The 23,772-nt window shown below is 28.2% G+C and overlaps 2 protein-coding genes across 8 annotated transcripts in view; one reads left to right on the top strand and one right to left on the bottom strand.

The window, feature by feature from the left end:
* The window catches only part of LOC126851291 (uncharacterized), a 77,633-nt gene that overhangs the window by 9,772 nt on the left and 44,089 nt on the right, over window positions 1-23,772 (bottom strand). Inside the window, exons 3-6 of one of the 4 annotated variants that reach the window (XR_007687654.1) lie at window positions 19,282-19,317; window positions 18,884-19,142; window positions 17,805-17,979; window positions 17,617-17,708 (exon numbers count right to left, since the gene is read on the bottom strand). The exons of the other annotated variants lie outside the window; for them this stretch is intronic. The gene's annotated coding sequence lies outside the window, so the exon portion shown is untranslated. The remainder of the gene's footprint in view (window positions 1-17,616; window positions 17,709-17,804; window positions 17,980-18,883; window positions 19,143-19,281; window positions 19,318-23,772) is intronic. 4 annotated transcript variants of the gene reach the window in all.
* LOC126851293 (neuropeptide CCHamide-2) lies at window positions 7,160-16,775 on the top strand. 4 transcript variants are annotated; one of them, XM_050595069.1, is made up of 4 exons: window positions 7,160-7,443; window positions 14,991-15,044; window positions 15,442-15,710; window positions 15,974-16,775. In XM_050595069.1, exons 1-4 carry the CDS (start codon window positions 7,338-7,340, stop codon window positions 16,196-16,198), a joined length of 654 nt encoding a protein of 217 aa, XP_050451026.1. In that variant the 5' UTR covers window positions 7,160-7,337; the 3' UTR covers window positions 16,199-16,775. The 4 variants fall into 4 exon arrangements, with proteins under 4 accessions (XP_050451026.1, XP_050451028.1, XP_050451027.1 ...); XM_050595071.1 differs by having other exon boundaries at window positions 15,970-16,147; XM_050595070.1 differs by lacking the exon at window positions 14,991-15,044.

Below are 23,772 nucleotides of genomic sequence, written 5' to 3'. Positions count from 1 at the left end.
GAGAATAGCATTGTCATGCTAGAACGAGACTCGATCTCGATGATGACGATGCATTCGCATGTAAGATTCGTTGAGTAAGATTCGCAGCTCGATCATGAGCTTGACACAGCATGAAAAATTAACGTTATCGATCCTTTATGTTATTATCAACTCAATGAGATTTCATCGAGGAGACATGCTCGAAAAAAGATGCGCGAAACGAACCGTCATTGTTGGCCAGAGAAAAATTTTCCGTCATTGGAAAAATACAGCCGGCCGTAAGCAAATAGCGAGATCTGATTATGGCTCGTTTATTTATTTTATTAGCTGAGAGCTCAGCCACAGAGTTGATTGGCATTACGTGTAGCTGGTTACGGTATCAGTTTTTAATATGTAATGCCATAGAAAAAATTTTTATTTTCCATTTAACTTATTAAAGGACGCAAAATATCAGCCGATTTTAAATCAACATTTTAAAATATGCTAATTAAAAAAGCGGCTAATTAAAACGGCGTTACATGGATAAGCAAATGTTTGATGATGATTTTTATTAAATTAAAAATTATGCATCTGTTGGCTCTTATTTAAACGTTTCCATGGATTTGCGTGTTTGTTAATAGGCGATTAAAGAGAAAAGAAAATAAAATTAGATTGACGCTTCTCTCACGTTTTAATTAAGCGATCGGATCGCATCTCTTTTTTCTTTTCTTTTCTGGCGGCAACTGATATCCGACCACTGCAGGTACCGTTCGATACAGTGTGGGAGAATGACACGTGTTAAAAAAATCGGCCGCAAGTATACCATGTATTCACACGTGTATGTGTTATCATATCAAGCAAAAATATTAAACTCTTGAAACATCAACCTCGGATATTTCCGAGGTTGATGTTTCTCGTTTGTTTCCACAATGTAAACACGATTTAAATTCCTAATAGCGCTTTATCTCTACGCAATATTTTCTAAAATAATTTGATAAAATTATTTATATATTTAATAAGATTTAAAAAAGAAAACAGAATGTCTAATGTTGACGTTCAAAGTTTAAAACAATATTAAAATGAAATTTTCTAAAAATACTGTCATGCGTTTATATATTTTGTTTGTCTTTTCTTCGAGAAAAGTTTTTGCACAAGGAAAGTCATGTCTGAATAATGAATCGCGGTTATAAAGAGGCATTATAGTGTTTGCAGAATGGTAGACTAACAAAACAACACATAATTAATTTCATATGTTGCGCAATTAAAAATACATAAACAAGAATGCACTCATATAGCATTTTCGTATTTGAAAATATCTTAAATTCAATCACTTGTCCATTAACTGATTACTTGATGTATAATTAGTATATAATTATCACGTTCGAGTATTGTAGATGACGTTTCATTAACGAGATTCGTTACGTTAGACTTATTGACAGCAATCAATAAAAACATCAAAAGTACCATTTTTGCAAAACGCGTAATCTATGTATTGCAATTTAATTCTATTGTTAACTTCAATCAAGTTTTTTTTTTTAAATTTTTTATAGATTGTGTTTGCTGACAAATAAAATCGAATACGTTATCAAACACCTATATTTGATAATAAAATGTATATTAAATTGCGCTTGAAAGAAAAATGTTTAACATCGATGTCATGCATTTTATACATAATTGTATAACTAAAAGAAAATTTAAACTAGACATAAGAAAATAATTAATTTATATAAGAAAATAATTTAAAAGAAAATAACGTATGCAAAAACCGATGTGTATGTTATGTCAAAATGATTTTCGCAAGTATTACGTAATTTTAAAACTGATACCGTTGATATAATGACAGTAGAGTTTCTCAATATGATTAATGCATTATCGTCCCTGTCTTTTCGTCTGATTGATGCGCAGTTTTTATTTCATAATCACATGCTCATTTATTACACATAAATATTATCTTTGTTATTATTATAATTATCATAATTGTAATTTTCATGTGCCTCTTGTATCTCAAACTTATATAATTATAATTATCATAATTATTATTTTCATGTGCCTCTTGCATTTCGAACTTATATTGCGAAATCGCGTTCTATTACGTTGTATTAAAATTATATGGACGCATTTCATTTCGAATATTTAGGATGAAATCGAGTGTGGGAAAGACGGACTTATAACAAAAAGTATATGCACGGCGAAAATAAATCTGTGTTAATTAGCGTGTCAGGTGTATGGACGTAAAAGATTCATCTTCGATTTTTCGCGATAACAAAAGTGGGTTTTCTCTAAAATCGCACTGCCGAATATTCACTTTTTATCGTCTATTCTACTTCTTTTTTAAAAAAAGTTTATTTAGTGTAAAAAACATTAATATAAATAACAATAAATTTATTTATTTCACATAATAACTGGAAAGCTAAATCAGAAGAGAAGATAAGATTTTATGGTAAAATTTGTTATGAAAAGATAACGAATAATTATATAAATCGAATTTAAGAGTTCGGTAAGCGCTTGCTCGTGACAATAAAATTTAGTGATATTAAAATTACACAAGATGAACCTTAGAAATGAGATGACTTTTGGGATTGTGTTCAATGAGTTTATCTGGTTATGAAGATGATTCTAAAATGAAATAATAAAATGTGCGGCCATAAATAATAAATATAAGAATATATATATATATATATATATATATATATATGCAAATTTTAATTGTTAATTAAATGCACTTTTCAAAGAAAATAATATGCAATATATCGATAATTTTAATTAATAAAATCATGCGAATGAAATTATATGCGTTAGAAATTAATGCATTAAACTAAATATAAATAAAAATGAAATAAAACAAAAGGAAATAAGATTTTCAGCGCGTTTTCATTTTCGACTTCATACTCGACAAGGACGGGTTATACTTTTCTCATCAATGGTTCGGAAGAAGTAAGTTTCGACTTCTGGAACTTCGAAGAAAATGTACATAAGTTTGTGACGTTGTTACAGCGCCTATAACAATGTACGAACTTTCTTCAATATTAACTTGCTATTGTTTAAGTATTTTTAATTTTCAATCATGAGCTCAATAAGCTCAATATATCCATGGTATATTAAGCTCATCAGTCTGGATCGACGAGACTATTCCACGAATGTGACGGTCGACCTATTTTCTGTTCGTGACAATTGTTTATTTCGTATTGTTTCGTATTAAAAAAGCCCATTAATTTCGCTTTCGCGATTTTATTGTCGCTTGCTTGTATTTAGAAACTGTTCTCAAAAAAATATCCTATTAATTTGCTTAAAGCAAAATTTAGTGTAACTATAGCGCGAGCTCGTTTTCACGAATTGAATATTATTTAATATTTTAAGAACTGTCGCTGCTAATCATTTCAATAATTATCATTAGATAGCTCAGAATATTCTACAAATTGCGATTTAATTTCTATAATTTTGAATGGATCTCTTTTATTGTAAAATATGCTTTAAGAAAATTTATATATACTGTCCACTTTTTTATAGATAATTAATATTATATTGCTCTACAAATCTTTCAGTATAATAAATAAATGAGTAATAATACATTTCCTATCTTGTCATCTCAGTAACGTTTCACAGAAGCATATTAATATTGCATAGAGAAAAGAAATATTTCGATAATAATAAACTGATTATGAGAAATGTGATTAGTATCACAATACATACAACTGGGTCGAGATTCTTACTTTAACAAACCAAAAAAGGAGATAAAAAAAAAATAAAAAGGAAAACCAATCTCTTTTCTGTTTCCTCAAAGAAATTGCAATTTCTTTTAAACAGATCCATGGAATGTAATTTGGTTTAAAACACACTTATAAAACGTTTCCGCTTTTCATTATAATCACTTTCTTTCGCGGGATAACGAGGAAACGAGGTCGGCGTCAATGATTTTATTTTGCTATATACAAAAATTATTTTGCACGAAATATTTTTAAAGGTCATTGCGATTACAAATTTTTTTAAGTTCTTCGAATTTTTAATGCAGACAAGAGGATGATTTTTTAAGTCTGGGAGAATTTTGCTGAATTGAAGAATGAAAGTGATCCAGATATATTCTTTATTTATGAAAATTCTGAGCCTCTAATAAAAAATATTCAATAACAAAAGGAGGTGCGAACTAATTAAGAGCTGGACAGTTTCAATACGCCTTCCTACAAAGTCTAATCTCCATAAAAAAAAGAATTTTACATCGATCTTGTTAGTTGACAGTATTATAAATATCTAAATTTCATCTACTGGACAAAGAACTATTCACAAGTCAGTTGTAAGAAACGGAGAACGCAATTAAAAAAATGTAAGTCTAAATTTTTTCGCTGATGATGGTCCAAAATTAGGATCAAAATGTACAAAATAACATTCTCACGAGAAAGAAGAAATTAATTAGCTCGCTTCTTTTTGTTATTTTATTTATGAATTAAACTCCACCGTTGAACAGACATTAAGCATTAATATATGCCGTTAATATCGCAAATGCATTTGATTATGCATTAGTTATGATTGGTGATAATAATTTTCACGTCAATCTCTGCGCGCGTTAAACCAGATATGTTAATGTCGTTGGTCATTATTACGAATACTAGACAGATGCAACACAAGACAGTCGACATTTATAACAGTGACGATCGCACATATAATATTTTTCATTGCAAAATACAAAAGAAAAATCCAACTTGAAAACCAGGACATTGTAATCGAGGAATATTACAGTTATGCATTTTGTAACATCGAAAAATGCTTGGGACAGTCCATCAGCTTTCATTATCAGTCTTGATCTGTGATATGTGTGAGAAATAGAGGCACGTAAAACATGTATATTTTTACAATTGTAACGTCACTTTAAATTTGTAATAACATTCCATAATTATATATAACATACAAAATTATTAAATATACTATTTTACTTTATATTAAAGATATATAAAATAATTTTTTTTTTAATTACAACAAAAGCTAATTTATATAAATTTACGCGCGTGCAAAAGGGAATAAATATTATATTACAAATAATATGAAATGTCAAACATAATAATATACTTTTTCTTATTGATGTGTTACTATAATTGACATATATGACATCTTAAAAAAAAAATGTCCATTGATGATCATATCGCCAAAATTTTGATTATAATAATTATTCTATTTAATCAGCATGATTACGTCTCGCAAAATGGAGAGAAAGAGAAACGGGAGAAATTACGTTGAAACTTATTTTGAAGCACTCATCAGCTTCATTTTATTTTAATAAACAAAAGTGAAAATAAGTTTGTAAGATATAAGTTGCTGCTGCATTATAAATTAGAAATCTCGCGAATTATATGCAGAATATATAAATTAATAATAATCGTGATATATGATATCGATAAAATTAACACGAGTTGATTTTAGTACTAATATTTGCACGTATTCACGTCCTTCAGTTACATTTGCGTTCGATTGCCAGCACGAGATGACAGGGATGACCACGTTTGGCACGGAATTATCGGATATCATTAATTAAGCATTTGTCAAGATCTCTCTCGTTGTATGAATATTGTTGTACATATGTATCGACTAATTAAATATCAAATAATTAAATTCAGCATGAAAACATTTACAATTTTCCATCGGAATTACATTATCAGCGTACTCTCTTCAAGTGTAATGAGCATCAAACCCACACAAAATGTATAAATAAAATTGGTTTATTGTATTCAGGATACATTTCTCTTGTGTTTAAACATTAACTATGATTATTATCAAAACTAATCACAGTTACAATTAATAAATTTAATTAAATTCTTAAAAAAAAGAATTTCAAAACTTTATCTCATTATAAACGTCTTCATTTTAGATTGGGTGATATCTAAAAGAAGTCAGATACTACGAGGTCATGTTACGTCGTTATAATATCATAAAAGAATGTGCGTGAGAAATGGTGATAAGTAGGTCAATGCCAAAATAAATTACAAATAAAATATGTTACAAATATATGGACATAAAATGTATGATAATTTTTGGATAGATAATTAACTGAATAATATTTTAATGTATCGCTTCAGCTAAAATGTATATTTTGATGTTTCTATTTTAAGTACAATATAATTTAATTTATATTTTAAGAATAATATAAAATATATTGATATTTAAAAACAAAAAAATTCATTAAATATTCATAAAAATAAACTATTCCCTTTTCGTTAGGTTGAGGAAAATCTCTAGAGGATATGTCTTGCAAAAAAGAGGAAAATATACGCATTAATAAAACTACTTGAATATGATTTAAATAAATAAAATATAGCTTTTCTATATTTTTTTACTGTACTCCAATTTTGTTCAATCACATTATCGTAATAAAAATCATTTCAATAGTTAACAGCATTTTCGAATGACTGAGTAACTCAGTGAACCGTTTCATATTCGTGCCAAAATAAATCAAAATAAAAATGATTAATAATGATCGATTTATTAAATTATTAAATTATTAAATAACATAAAATTAATTTAATTTAAATTTAGAGCTATATACATTTTATATCCAAATTATATGAAAAAATATAAATCACGGAGAAGATAAATGCTATTACATTCATAACATTTAACATTAAAATTTCTAAAAAATTTTACGTCTAGAAAATAGTCAATTTTTTATCATAAAGAATTAAACATTAAGAATGAGAATATTTAAATTTCAATAGGATTCATTTACTCATCTTAAAAAGTCGAGATTGCTGAAATTGCTGAAACTGATATAATCCTCGCTTGTTTTACATGATAATTATTTATCATATATATTAGCTCTCGATATGCAATCAAGAAGTTTCGGTCATACAAATGCTGTTAAATTGCGTCGAGATCATCCGTGCGCCGCACTTGCAAAATACAAGAGAAAAAACTCTGCGCGCCGAAATCTTAACTATCTTACTTGAGATTTCCACAAAATCGGTTCCTGAAGTGCTCCTTCAGGTACGTGCGAGTCTCGGCATCCCGATATGGGACTCGTATTCCCGTTGATCTCCGCAACCGGGATCATCATCAAAGTTCACAGATGATAATCACATCGTGATCACCGCCATCATCACCTGGAAGATATCAACGCCACCCACGAATGTCCGAATGGCGTACCCGGCATACACTACATCGGCGAGATATCCGACTGCGCCACTCCGGTACCGTTCCTGTAAAAGAGGGAACGCGCGCCGCCACCATCGTTCATTCACAACCACCTGCTCGACGGGGTAGCATCGTCTCGTCTTGTCTCGTTTGTCGGTGTCATTCGTCATCCGCGAACGCAAATAGGCAAAAAGCCGTGAACTGTTTTTCTTTCCTCGGGAATCGTCCTTACAACAGCGAAGCACGTCGACAACCATCGCGACAAGATGAGAAGTAAACTTCGCGCGACTTCCGGTCCCGTTTTCTCGCTCTACCTCTCCTTCGTTCTGCTCGTGGTTCTGATTTCCGTCAGCGATAAGGCGTACGCTAAACGTGAGTATTTCTTCATTCGTATTTTTTTTTTATTAACGCACTTAATTCTAAATTTAAGACGTGACCGAAATAATCTACAATCTACAAAAATCCAGTAATAATTTATTGATTCTCAAGTAATCTACAGAGGGAATCGGCGTAAATGCTGAATTACTGAGTTTGATTATTTCCATACAAATTTGCAAATAAATCAGTATATAGTGATAAATATGTTTTTATTCATTCTTCATTTATCTTAATAAATTTTTGTTATCTCTGTCGGGCAATTTGTTATAGAATTGTAAAAAAATAATTAATTATCTTCAATGTCTTTAAAGATTATTAGTCAATTTGATTGATTGAGATCGTATCGCTGTCAATTACATTAAGAGTAGATAAAATAAATCTTATCCTTTATTTAATTTTTGATTTAATTATCTTATATTATATATAATAACAAAAATTAAAATTGTGCACCAGATGTATAAAACTAATATGCTAAACTTTTAATCATAGTTGAGAGCGAAATGAGATTTTGTGTTACACGTTTACACATTTTCTTTAAGTTAGTCAACTTGCTGACCTAAACTTGAAGTCTTACGAACTTTTAGACATATATTGAGTTTGTTTTTCATTAATTAACATTTTCGTAAATTAATCTGCAATTTCAGTTTTTGTTTGCATATATTATATAACGGAAAATGATTCCGTACTTTCATAGAACGCAGTTTTAATGGTTTTAAAGAATGATAATTAAAGCGTCACTATTTTAAACATTTTATAATTGAATTTTAACTTTACAGAATCATTTTATATAATTGTCGATTTTAATAATTTTTTTACGAGTCATATTACGAGACAAGAGAGATACTACGAAACTTTTTCGACAATAACGATTTATCGGAATAGATTTTTTTTAATTTTTTACGAAGCGATGGTAATATCAGACAAATTTTTACAAATTCTTTTTTATTTAAAACCGATTAATGTGCACGATTTTTTTTATTCTTTACGAAGAAAATAAAAATAAATATAAATACAAATCAATTCAAGATTTATAATTTTAATAAACCTCTCTTATTCCCCGTAAAGAAGAGTAGGCGAGAGAAACGTTCGGGTGAAGTCGCTGAATTTAGAATCGAATTCAAGTCTTTCACTTGCCGGATGGCTCTTACTATTAAGCTATTCAAATTCCACATACCTGAAAAGTATGGACTCAAAGATGGCGTTATTATTAGTAGATATTTGTAGGCAAAATAAGAAGTATCAAGATATTAACTATCGAGATATCTGAATAATACAGAGGTAAGAGCAGTCCCCCGGTACGTGGAGAATTCGGGCTCGATTCAGCGACTTCGCTTAGACGTTTTTCTTGCCTACGCTTCTTCAAGAGGTACAAGGATTTTATCAAAATTATAAATCTCGAATTAAGAAATTACATATTTTTGGTATAGGACCAAAAAAAATTTCGTGCCTTGTACATACACTGATCAGTTTTACAGAAGAATTGATTTTCTGTGAAACTTACGCACGATCATTCTACGTCTGGCTCTTAATGATGAGAAAATTCGCGATTAAAGTTTAAAATTCAAATATTACATTTTTTATGCATTAAACAATCAAGAAGAAATTGTCAACAATTTGGTAACCGGGAAAAATGGCGTAAACTTACATTTTTATTTTTATATATATTAAAATAAATTATTCGTAAATATATAATTTTTCTAGATGTTTTTTTACTATTAACATATAAATATAAAATTCATGATTTATGTATTTAAAAATCTACACTGTAACTGTATAACACTTGTTAGACAACATATATACATAACACCTAACCATAAGTTAAAGAATAAATTATTCTCCTAATTGCAAAGCACATTTTGTCACATTAAATGATTATATATAATATATAAATCGCCATAACGCATTCGCTATCGATGATCGTATGCAAAATTTTTGTCCTTTTGCGTGTCGTTCCTACATATTTACTCCTCCGCGTTGAAAAGTCAAAATGCAAATACGTCAAAAACGTCAAAAAAGTATGATGTTTGTTCTGCGTGTTTACGGACAGTTCTATTTTTTCAGCTTAGTGCTTTGATAAAAGTTATAATTTGAACAACGCTTTGATATTTCGCTTGTCGCCATACCGAATTTCGTCGATATGACGTCCAACTGACCGTTTCCATTTCTCGTAAAGCCGAATCATTGAAATGGACTCGCGAGGGAAAACTTACAAGCATTGAAAATGTAATTTTTTAGGAAATGGTATGTCAACTCGTTTTTCTGTCACAATTACATCACATACGTGTTAATGCGTCGCGTGAAATAAAAAAAAAAAGATAAGTATCAATGCATGTAAGTAATGAAAACTTTTTCATTAATGCACGCATTTAAAATGGTAAAAAGCAACGTTAATAGAAATTATTAAAAACCGAGAACTATAAACTAATTGTTCCATATGATCTTACTTAAAATATTCATTTAATAATCACTAGATTGGAGGAAGTAATCTTTTTATTTAATCAGATTTCATAATTTTCACGCTGCTTAATCTTTGACATCTATTTGAATTATTTATATATTCAGAAAAAAAAGATTTTACAATCTGTACAATTTACAATCAAGTAGCAACTATTAATTTAAAAAAAAAATTATATATATAAATTTTAAAAGGCCATCTTTTATAGGATTATTTAAGACTAATCACAACATATGTAAAAGATTGGATACTATAAGCAGCAACGAGCAAAACGTAACTATAAACTTTATTAGATTTGTAACATTAATCGTTTCATTTCTGTTTCTGAAAGTACGAGCCTAAACAATGCACAATGCAAAATTCAAATAGTTACATCGTAAATTTGATAACCGCATGTGTCCGCTCTCAACTTCGATCTGGGTCTCCACGAAGCAAGCGCGATAGATTATTTCTGCGCGATTTTGCTGTCGCGAAGTTTTCCTATTCTACGCAAGACTTCTGTAAAAGAGTATTATCGCTGTTCTATTGTAATGTCAAATCCGTTAACTCTCGCGGCTACGAAATGTTATAATAGCATTGACTGCTTGCTCATGTTTCCGTGACACAATTATCGCTCCTTACACGAGCTAGGAATAGTACAAGCGTAGGATTTGTGGATAGAAATTATCGAGGACGTGAAACTATGCATATGACAATCAATAGAAATCAAACTGTCAATTAATTCTGATCTATTTTAGAATTGCATAATTTTTTTAAATAATATCTATTAATTATATATTAATTTCTAACTTTTCAAATAAAATTTTAGAAGTATTAATTTTTTTCATAATTTTTCTATTATATGATTATTATTAATATATAATATTTCTAGTATAAATGTAATGTGTATGTATATATATATATATGGAGAATCTATCTTGTTTTCTTAAATACATTTAATGATAAATAAAAGAATATTTTATATCCAGAAATTTCAAATTGATTTAAATATATTGTTAATACAGTGCCATTAATGTATTGTTAATATAGTATTATGTTATAAATTGTGGTATATAAATCAAGCTTCACATAGAAATTAGTTTGATACTGTGGTTCTAAATATCGAAACTTAATTGACTATATTTTATTTTATTAAAAATTGTATCGATGCAGAAAATTACAATACAGTTAGCATTTAATGAAACAGCTTAATTAGGTGTGTATAATAGATAAATAATGCATACATTATTAATAATTGTGCATTTGGCAACTCTTAATATATCTATTGCCAATTTATATCGTACCAACCAGTTATTCATGTTTATTGCAATAATCAATTTGAGTTTAATTTTCAATATCAATACTAAAGTTTACAGATTTACCCTTCAATAAATATTTCACATACAAGAATATTAAAATGAATTTGACAAATATATCTTCGTGTGTCTACTTTTGAATAATTCATCGACATAATCGACATCAGTTAAAATACTTTAAGCAAAAAATAAAAAAAAAATAGCATTTAACTCAGTGGCTCTTATTAGATTATTCATTGCCGTAACATCATTTCGATCTACATCGAAGAGCAACGAAGTTCTAAAGAAGGGAAGATAGAGCTTTATTGGTGTCAATTTAATTTTTCTTTGCTTTCTTTTTCTTTAAATTTTTCTTTATTTTTTTGATATTTATATTTTCTTATTATATTTTTTTTTTTTCTTATAAATCCTACGTCAGACAATTAATTAATTTACGATAAAATTGAAAATAGAAATCTATTCATAATTTTATGTCGTATATTTGCGTGTATTACGATATATTTTATTATATATTATTTCTTTAAATATTTACTGTATTATATGCGACATATGACACATAAAATTATAAATAAAATTAGTTCCACATTTTGTTGCAAATTACAAATTGTCTAAAGTAAAGCTATTCTTAACAAAGAAAAAGATTACATTGACATTTATTAAAATTTTGAAAAATAAATATATATATATATATATATATATATATATATATATATTGTATATTTTCAAAATTATTTATCTGAAACAACTCTTGCATATAAATGTTCTTTTGAATGAACATGCTTGTGACTAGCAAATTGTATTAATTAACAGTTACGCGAGGAATAAAACGAACGTGTATGCTATAACAATGTGTTATCCAATCATACAATCGTTGAAGCAATCTATAATGATGAAAATAAAGATATATCGTGTTGACATTTGATATTGTATCTCTCTTAACAATTATACCGCGGTAAGAGTCACTGATTTGAATGTTTACAAATTTTCATTTAAAATCTTCGTAATTTAAATAAAAATCATAAATGCACAGTAAAGTTGCAAGTGTAGACGGCATATAGAAATTAAAGAAAGATCTGAAATTTTCAAGAAAATTTTCCATATTTTTGAAACATTTATTCTTTTCACAATATATAAAAAAAAATAATTGCACCGGCTGCAAAATAAATTCTGTAATATTTAAAATATATAAAATAAAGATATGTGAAAATAGATAATACGAGAAGTAGAGAAGAGTAAATAATATAAAAAATATATATATATATATATATATATGAAAGCAATGCACATACAAGAACGAGATAAGCATCGTTATTCGATTCGCAAAAATGCTACGCACCAAAATCAAAATTTTTAAATATATAATTTGTACTTTATATCGTTGCGTAGAAAGTAAATATTTTTGCATTAAATTCCTGGGATGCTACTAGGAAATTGCAAGTTATATAAATTACTACAAAAGTTGGTGGTGCAAAGTCAGTAGCAAACAAGAGTTAATGATGATTTTTTATAGAAAGAATATCGAAATTTTTACTCGCGCGCGCTATTGGTGTTACGGTGAAATGCACTTTGATTCACACTGTATAGATAGAATGGAATTACGTAATACGCCAGTCCATTTCACTGTAAATGTAGCGGCTGCTCAGATCGAATTGTTCAGCCGTGACGTGTATTTTCGTGAACGATGATGAATCCAGGTGTGCGGTTAAAGTGCAAACGAACATTTATCGAAAAGGTCGAAGAGCGCGAACATTTCTTCTTGATACGCGAATATATTATCTTCTTAATGTGGATAATAAATTACGTGCGCGGTTACGTTGCAGTTATATTATCGGGAGTAATGTCAAGTGTCACGTGTACATACTTAAAAAAATGTGTCGAAAAAAATGGAAAAAGAGATGTGAGCGCTTAATAAGCTTCCTCGTAGCGTTGTAAAACTCTTAAGAATGTAGCACACGTAGAAATGAGATTGTTCGGAAAAAGGAAGGTCGAAGCCGATGGTGGATTAATCAGCTTCGTTTCAGGTGGTAATTGAGTGAGCAGCTCTGTGCGGAGAACAAGTTGTTCCTTTATCGTTCACGAGTAATTTCAGCTCCGGCACGAATTACGGATTATATATTTATCGGTTTTGTCCGTCGGTTTTTCACTTACGCGTGGCCCTCCGAAGAGGAAGGCCGATATTCATCCGATATTTCAATTAAATATTCACGCGTTGAAATTTAATGGAAAGATTCACACACGCAAGGTTATCTAAAATATTTTTATCTTAAGTTACATGTGTCAAATGCGTAAGCTATATGTATAAATATATAGTCGTATAAATATTGATCAAAAAATTACAAAAATCTTATACTTATTAGATTCATTAATTTCCATATATAAATACATTTAAACAATAGTTAGATGTTTCGATCCAAGTAGATGAAAAGACAATTACAAAAAGCACACGATATAAGATATTGACATTACACTTCTTGTAGCATACGCGTATATTATATTTTATAATCGTAGATAAAGATATACACAAGAAGTACAAATACTTTAGAAAACACGGTTATTAGTGCATTCTTGGCCTTGTCGTCGTTTGTATTTGTTTTAAGATCAAAAATTATTTTTTGTATTTATTATTTTTACAGGTTTTAAATTTTTGATATAAAATCAAAACTGTTTTTTTTTCCGTGTATTAAATGAATTTTTCTCTATATGCAAACAATACTTTGAAAAATCAAACATATTGCTCCTTTCATAAATTATAATCCTTGTTTATCTGACAAGCATTTCAATGAATTTTTTCCTAGATAATAGCCGTAGAAAATTAAAATTGATTTCTCGTGATGAAGAGAAATCAATTTCATAAATAATTTCTCCTTTACAGCAACTACTTATTTATATTAAAATACGAGATAAATTGTGGCTTATAGTAATAAATATTAATATTCAAAATCGAAGAGAAATGTTTGATTTTTCTCAGATTTCAACTCGGAAATCAATTCTATATAAATATGTAAAATATTACAAATTTATGTTTATATAATTAAAAAGAGTTTCATAGAGAGAATTTAGATTACACAACTCATTATTTTTAGATTATCGAAATACAATCCATTATTTTTGGATTATTCGAAATATAATTCATTATTTTTGGATTATCGATGTTTCCACAATCGTTTTTAATGAATATAATGCGATTGCATATTCGTTTTAATATTAACTAGACATACAACTATTTCACTTTTAAGCTTACACTAGGCTTTATAAATACATCAACATTCATTAAATAGACATATTTGAGTCAATATATCAAGTCTACATATTGATGTATGTATATTCTGAGTGATAGAGATCCGAGGCAAATTATAAAAGGAAATTTTTGTGGTATCAATAAAGGGATAATAAAATTATTTATTTTCCAAAATGTAATTTTGCTATCTGAAAAAGATATATAGTAGCCTCTTTTATGAGCATTTTGGTGTAAAACTTTATTTTTTTTTTAAATCGTGATATTATTAACGTCTTATTATATAAAATGTGTAAAAATAAATTTTGTTTTATAAATATATTTACAAGATCTTCATCTTGTCGTGAGTATATTTATAAAACTCTCTGTTATCTGTTTTAAATATTTTGGTCGCTCTTCTCTTTTTTCTTTGATTCGATTATCCAATATTTTACAAGTTATTAAAATTAGATACTTTTTATTATTCCATAAGAGATCATACATACAGAGACCTAAAAAATCTCGAAACTGTCAAAAAATTGTTTATTTTTTTTTTTAACCTTGATTTCTTTCGCAGCGCGAGAAGAAAGAAGTACTGGCCGGAGAAGTCCCAATAACTACGTTCGCAAAGGTATGATTTCGAAAAGACTACGCCAAGAAAATTACGTACAGAATATACTTCTTGAAAACTTGCATATATTTTTAGGTCTCTATGTATAACTCTTCACTTTTCACTGTAATATTAAGTCTTATTCTTTACAATAACTTTCAATGAATAAATAATTGTATACTCCTTGTTGTAAAAATTTTGTTTGAAAATTATTACTTATTCAACATGAAAGACGTAGCAAGTAGAAATCTGAAAACATTTTTATGTAGGCGAATTCCTAACTAGAATTGATTGTATTCTATATAACTTCAACATCGCAATTGAAATTATTATCTTTCTTTGCAATCAAAATCATACTGATTGTGCTTTTACATAAATAATTCATGCATCTAATATCGATATAATGTGTCTCACGCAGGTGGCTGTGCGTCATTTGGACATTCCTGCTTCGGCGGTCATGGTAAAAGATTCGATTCGGCTATGCGACACGAAACGCTGCAAGAAAGTGGCAGCCAAAGGTTTCAAGAATCAAACGTACCGTCACCAAACGATGATAACGAATTATTCTACGTTCTTCCGAATGATGAATTTCGGGAACGTTCGGACAGGTCGTTACCTTTCACACGGACTCGCAAAGACACTCAACAATTCGACCCTTATCCCCTGTCATCTTTACTTAATCAATGGGTACGTGTGTTTAAATGAATAAATACAATAAGAAACAGAAGAGACATCAAATATGTAAACGAAAGATTCTCCAATAATAAAAATTAAGAGACAAAACTTTTATATTAGTAACAGATACTCTCAGATGCATATGTGTATCTTGAACCGTATTATGAAAAGATAAAAATAAAGAAAGATATTTCAATTTATTAATATTTAAGAAATAATTAGAAATGAGACGAATCAAATATCTTATGATATGTATACCTGTATTTTTCAGATAGCATCTCATCGTCGCCCGCATCGCACAGAAACAGATATCAGTAATAAATAAAGAAAGTGTACAAGCGAGCTATTTACGTGCGTCAAGATTAAACAGTTTCGCGCGTATATATTTAGAAGGAATTGATTGTTATTTAGATTATTTAATTATGCTTAAATCCGACTATCATTTTATATTATTATTATGTATTTTTTTCCGTAATATGACAATCAGATTTCCCATTTAATATTATAAATATCAGTTAATGCTATAAATCATTATAGTAAAGCTAAAGAAAAAAAAATAGTTTTTCTTTTCTAAATTATTGTCTCATTAACTCTCTATATACTCACCTATGTACTTAAATTATTAGATTATAATAGATTGCATTTATTTTAAAAATATTTTTTGTAATATGTATAATTAATTTGAATATCCGTCTGCGTACAGAAAATTGCCCTTATATATTAGATCATAATCATCCTGCGAATTTCGTTTAACTAAATATAGATAACATTCAGTATTTTTCGAAATTGCATCTTCTGAATGCTATATTCTACGATGATATTATTCTCGGCAGATAAACGCGAACGCTACGTGAATCGTGTCGGTAACATTTTCTCATTGTCATAATAATATAAATTATTGTTTGATTATCTGCTGTCAAAAAGTCGATAGTATATTGTAAAATCGGGCGATGAACTATTTATCGTATGTAAACACAGTATAAACATTATAAGCATTTATGGCACAGTTGATGACATGATTTATTTTTGCGAAATAAATGTGCGCATTAGAATTGATCAAGTTATTGAACTGCACGACTATAATAGATATTATTTATTATTTTTATTATAGATATTATTATATTATTTATTATTTTTATATCCCTAATATAATTATACAGTAAGAAATTATGTCTTAAATTTATATTATTATGATGTATATTTTTTCTTACTTTATAGTTTATACGGAATGTGATAATAGTTCAATTAATTTTGTAATTCTTTCTCTTGACTTAATACTGATTAATGTAATAATTATTTAAATTAATATGTCAATGATCGCATTTATAAACTTTGATTTATTATGTAAAAAAAAATGAATGAATGAAATATTAGCAAACAACTGAGTCTTTTAAGACAGGATTAAATATTTAGGACTGTGTTATATATATTTTCATATTGTATATATACATATGTACTTTTATCTGATTTTTTATTAACATACTTCTTTTTAAATTTAGTAATTGACTTTCACAGAAATTAATATAAAATCAAGCTTTTAGATTTATTCCATAAGTTTTACAGAGTAGGAAGAAGATAGAAAGCTCTTTCAGTTTTACATAAATAACCAGAACTCTCTGTAGTAATAGATATACATATCAGTAATAGATATACAATTTCACACATTAGTCAAAATGAAACGGTAGTAATCAACAAAATTACTACCGTTAGAATTTTTATTATTTTTTTAATTACTATTGTTGAACATTTTATATTGTGATTAATAGAATTGCTATCATTGATAGTTTTATTATAGAAATGTATAGCTTCCTAAGTAAAAATTGTTTTTTTTCTTTTTTAATCCAGATAGAACATTAAATCAAAAGAAATTTAATAAAAAACATAGATACGTTTTTACAGAGAATTATTATATTATTACTTTGATTGTAAGATGATTTTTCTGAAAATTCTTTTTTACGTATCTTGCAGTCTTTCACATTTCGTTTATTTCGTATTTCCATCCTCCTCATTCTGAAAACAAATAAATCGTTAATAGTTAACAGGTAGATGCTTAGAAAAACGTTAATTAAAAAAGTCAATAACAGTTAATAAAAACACAAGACATACCAGAAATTTGAGTATGTCTAACTTTCGAGGATTATTAATTGGCTTATCGTATTCATCAGTTGAAAGTAGCAAGATTTCTGGAATATTTTCAAGTTTTTCGTTCATGTTACGCATTATACCTTGTGCGTTGCTTATCTTGCGCTTATTGTTTTCATTTTCGTTGTTAATTGAAATTCTGTAAATTTATATTGCGATTGTTATATTAGTCTCTTATATATTAATAAAACTTTTTCTATCTATTAATATATTAATAGAATTACGAAAATAGCTCTTGTAATGTATGTGATATTATTTACAAAAAATATAAATTATTTTTCAAAGTATAAATATCCAACTTAATAGAAAAAAAGAATGTTATTTTTTAAATAGAAATTTTATACTTGAAATAATTACAAATAAATAATAAAATTACATAAAACTAAAGCTATTGATAATATTAGATAATATTAAATTAGAACTATTAAATTATTATATCCACTGCTTAATGCAATGTTTCTTTTTAATTACAATGGAAATTTTAATCATGAAAATCATAAGACAAAGCCTAAAACTTTTAAACGAGTTTCTTTAAAGTTTATAAACCAAATCTACCCTTTAAAACTCCTTTCTCTTCGCTAAAAAAAAAAACTATAAAATGGATTATTTCCTATAATTCTATATAACTTTGTCATTATTCCTTAAGAATTTTTAAAAAAATATAGATCAACATTCATTCAATCGCAATTTGTGTTTCTTGTATTTATACGATGTTTTTAGTTAAAAGTAGAATCTAATTTTTAAATTATATAATTAAATAATTTATGTATTATTATTTTTTATATTTTATATAAAGGGTATTTCAATGTTCACGTATATTATATATACATGTATTAAAAATAATATATAAGAAACATAAAAAAACGAGCATTAAAATTTTTCAGATAAATTAAACGTCAAAGGGCTTTGTGTAAATAAAACATTGATAGTATTTTTAATTAAAATAATTATAAAAAAATATGTTTGTTTTTTATAAAAAAAATTTTTGTCAAAGTCTCGTGTTTGTTTGATACTCCCTATATTGTTCGCCACAAAAAGTTCACCTGTTTAATATAGTGTCATCATCATTTAGTAGTGCCGTGTCCCACTTTGACTGGATAAAAGTTTTATAATTAGGGGAGTCATTCCATCTAACGGAATTTTTATCCGTCAACGGAAATACGGGTTGTTGTCGGGCAATTAAGCGGGATAAAATCAATTGCGCCTGGGAAGAAGGCGCGACGATGTTTTGCGGCGATCCACTCAACAAACTCTTGGCTGTCAGAATGGGCATGGTGGGTGCATCGCTGCGCTTCCCGTGCGCTAAAATTTTTTTACATCGTACAAATTAATCAAAAGTAGATTTATCGTAAATGTATAGACATTATATTATAATATTCCCATGATAAAAATATATTATTATTATTATTAATATTATTAGTATTAATGTAAAACTACGTACCTCCCCAACAAGAATGTCCATAGCTTAGACAAGATCCTAAAATGTAATATTTATATATTACAATGTTGAATAATATACAATTTCAAAACTTCTTCTTCTTATTAACATTTTCAGGTCTTCGTCATCTATCACGTAATCGGCGATTGAGTAAAGGTAAATAGAAAGAAATATTTAATAAATATTTATTTGTATGGATGTATGTGGTGCGTGTGTAAGATATGAAGTTTTTAGATAAAATAAGTTTGGAATAACATTGGAAATTTAATTTCAAGTAACAACCCATTATAATAAGACGGTGCATGAGAAATTCAACCAAAGTTGTAGAAATGTTATTATGGTTACCACAGAACTGTGGATAAAACAGAAACCGTGTTTCAGTGCATTGCAAAGGAATGTAATAAAAATTTATTTGAAAACGTTATTATGTTCCCCAGACAATGTTCCGCGTTAAGAACGATCTTGTGAACCGCTTATAAACGATATGGGGAAGCTCGCTTCGACATTCTTTATACGCAATGAATGCTAGGGCAAATAATATTCCGTAAAATTGGCTTTCCATTATTTCTTTATTATGATTTCGTCGCGCTTTAGAGAAAGGGAAAACAAATTTTATTTTACTCTCATCATCGTAAGAATTTACTTATTCCAACAAATAATACGTAAAGAAAATTTTAAATTTTATGAAAAAATTCTTAACACCAAGAATTATAGATGCTAACGATATAAAATAAAAATAATTCATATAATTAAAATAAGTATGTAATATAACAATTATGTCGTCAATCGGGGAATATTTCAATATAGTCTCTGCGTCGATGACAATTCCGTTTGAAAAATATATCGGGAGTAATAATCCAATAGAAATACAATAAGCCTCTTTTCGAATAAATAAGAAGTAATAGAAACTGCAACAATCGGATTAAAGGACTGCTCGTATCGAAAGGTGCAAATGGAATCGAAAGCAGAAATATTTATTTACGTTTCGCGGGTAAAGCAAAAACGGCATCCAGTACATGCTTTCGCGGCTCTGTTTCCCCGATGGATCTTGTTTGTTCACATGCAAAATGCGGGATAGATAAAAGAAATTCGCTTTTATCTATCGGAACGCGCATATCCAGTTTGTCGTCTTTGTACACACGATACATATGTATATAATATGTCCAGGAGACTCTGGGTGCCTACGCAATTTTCATTTTCAAAGGTTATTCTGATTTTTACTGAAATCGATGCCATTAAAATATTACATTTGTCTTTACTGACTTGATATTCTACACCCATCTTATTCGTACAAAGGATCGTGATGATCATTAAGGAGATGGCTGGCAAAGGGCTACGATAATATAATAGATAGAAGTAGAATTCAGATTCTTACTTGGAATAATTTAAATTGAATTTCAATCGTTACATCTTCAGCACATATATATATTCGGAATCTGTAATTATAAATTTCTGCTTTCTTTCTCTCCAAGAGTATTTTGACCCAAAATTAATAAATATGCACCATCGCGCATTTCCTACAGAAAATATAATAAAAACTTTTCCTTCTCTATTATTTCATAAGTTTTTATCGTGTCGTAAGAAAGACGATGAATAATTAAAGAACAAATATCTTGTATATTTTTAGTAAGGCTCGAGACATTTGCAATATAAAATAAGTAAACTTTTAAATAAATTACTTTGTCTCATAAATGTTTGAAATAATATTTAATATTTTTTTTAATGTTTTATAAAAAGTAATAATTATTTAATTTTTTTATAATAAAAGTAGAATATGTAATTTTTTATATCCAATTTGAAATTCTGAGAGATTCATAAGAATTTTATCGTAATGTAAATATCATCGTAAATTTATGCATTCATTTCCAGAAATCTCCATTAAACTTTTAATAATTCAACACAACTATGTTAATACAATACTATATTGATGATATAAATTCTGTCTAAAGGAAAAAATTTATTTCATAATTTATAGTTTAAATTGCAAAAAGAAAATAAATATGAAAAAATATGTCTGGTTATTGTACGCGAATATCACATATACATATATCAATTAAATTTTCACTAGTTCCCAATTAATTTATGATAACAAACATATTATAACTTCCCTGATGATAATTCACTTAGCGTTCCAAACATCATAATAAACTTTATACTCTTTTCATTCCAAATTAATAATCATACATTCGGAAATAGTTCACAGATATTGCACTGTCTTGAATAATTAGTTTCCACCCGATGCACAGACAAATTGCAATAAACATCTTCCTACTTAAACATGTTCTCGCTAATATTGACATATTATCCAGTAACATTCAAGTTTCTCTACGTTAGACTTCATAAATGCAACCATGTAACCATGATTAAATAATAATAAAATGCAACCACACTGTAATATATATTTTTATTTTAATCGCAGTTTTATAAATATATATATCACGTAAAAAAATTATTTGTCTAAACTGATATTTGCCTCGATTTAATTTCAAAACTTTGTTAATCGAGATATATTTTTAAATAAAATACTAATTAGATTTATATCGAGATCGGAATATACAAATACAATTTATTTATTACTTTCAATTAAACTGTAATTTTGAGAAGAATTATTACAGATTTTAATTTCACTGCGTTTTGACTACTTATATTAAGCTCATGTAACAATAAACGTGAAAAATATGCAAACACATCAATAAATCCATTTAATAATAACGTACATATATATATATATATATATATATATATATATATATATATCTTGTTAATTACTTAAATATTCCAAAAGTTATTTCCGAGAGAAAGTCAATTTATTGACCATTCATTAATTCAAGAATACCGGAATTTAATATTCATATGTTACAAAAATAGAAGTTTGCATATTTGAGAAAAAGAAATACAGTTGCTTGTCATAATTAATATTCTTTAATATATTGCAATATTTTTTAATATTTGATATCGTGTTTCACGATGATAATAAAATAAAAATACTATGTTTATCATAAAAATTCTAATATATGATTAAAATTTCTACTGACCAAGAAGAACATAAAGAGAAAAAAGCATAATTAAAATGTGAGGTGAAAACTGCATTGTACCTACCGGTCGCGTAATCGGCGAAGCAGAAAATGCAGGCCAACACGAAGATTGTTCTTCGGAGCTTTCTCAAAGTCAACGCCATGTGATAATCTCAGTTGATGCTTTACTATGTAAATAATGAAACAGATACGTTCGAGAAACGTGGCCTGCGATTGTTTGACGCCTGTAAGTCGGTTTAGCAAAATTTCCTTTTTACAAGAGAGAATAAGAAAAAAATTATAAAACAAAATTTGTTCTAATTTTTCTGATCTCATAATATTGTTTCGAGCATAATATATATTTTTTTAATGTGATAATGTTAATATAAATTATGTTATATAAGTTAGGACAAATAAATATTTCGACAGTATAAATTTCTTTCCTAAATATTATAAATTTAAAGCGGTTAAATATAGCATTATTAATTTATTTAAAAAAAAAAAAAATTTTTTTCAAAATAAATGCGTGCTTTTATAAAATATTACCGTTCTCAGAAAAAATTTATTATCACAAATTTTTTTAATTCGTAAATTTTTTAAATAATATTCGTGGGCTTTTTCTATTCTCATTTATTACAAAAGTACCAAATAAAAAAAAGAAAAAATAACGAAAGAGAGAAAATATCAAGTATGTCTTAAGCTATCGTACTGACTGCGGATTCTGTTCCGTTGACGATTTTCTCTCTCCCTCTTTTTTTCGAATTCTATTTTTCCTCTTTTTCTTGCACTCGGAAAATAAAAGTATAGGTATGTCACTTGCGTTCACCCTCGCAGAAATGAGCGGGACACGTACGGACGCGTCCTGCGCGCGTTCACCAGATCGGGGGGAGAGAGGGCTTTTCTCCTGCTCACGAAAGAACAGTCGATCTCGATCGAAGGGGTCGGCGAGTGAACTCAAAGCCGGGGAACGATGCGACCACCGCTTTTATAGACGTGTGAGGCTGGCGGTACTCGGCGGCAAGCTTAGCGCTGCATGGTGGGGTGGTTGATCAACGCGCCCTCAGGATGCGCACCTGCGTCGGTGACGGTGAACTTCGTGCGAGCGAACAAAAACAATTGTCGTGGGTGGGCTTTAATTGAAAATTTACCATAACAGTAGGATTTTGAAGTTAAACCTCCGATAGATATCAGGAAGCGCGTATAATCGAATATTAAAAATCCGTTCGATAGATCGTATAGTTATTTTATAATGACGTGCATTAAAATTTGGAGAAAAATGTTTGTCAAATTTTGCTATAATCAAAATTTTAACTGTATATATCGTATCTTTTTATAGTTCATAATTTAATTTCCAGTCGTTCAGTGTTCGCAATCTCAGATTTGCTGTTATACATTTACATTTAATATGTATTTAATGAATTTCCAATTATGTATTGTAGTTGAACTAATTTCAGAATTATCAGAATTATTCCTAACACTC

The sequence above is a fragment of the Cataglyphis hispanica genome, chromosome 8, assembly GCF_021464435.1.
Source record: "Cataglyphis hispanica isolate Lineage 1 chromosome 8, ULB_Chis1_1.0, whole genome shotgun sequence".
Lineage (NCBI taxonomy): Eukaryota > Metazoa > Arthropoda > Insecta > Hymenoptera > Formicidae > Cataglyphis > Cataglyphis hispanica.
This window is presented reverse-complemented; position numbering and strand designations above follow the sequence as displayed.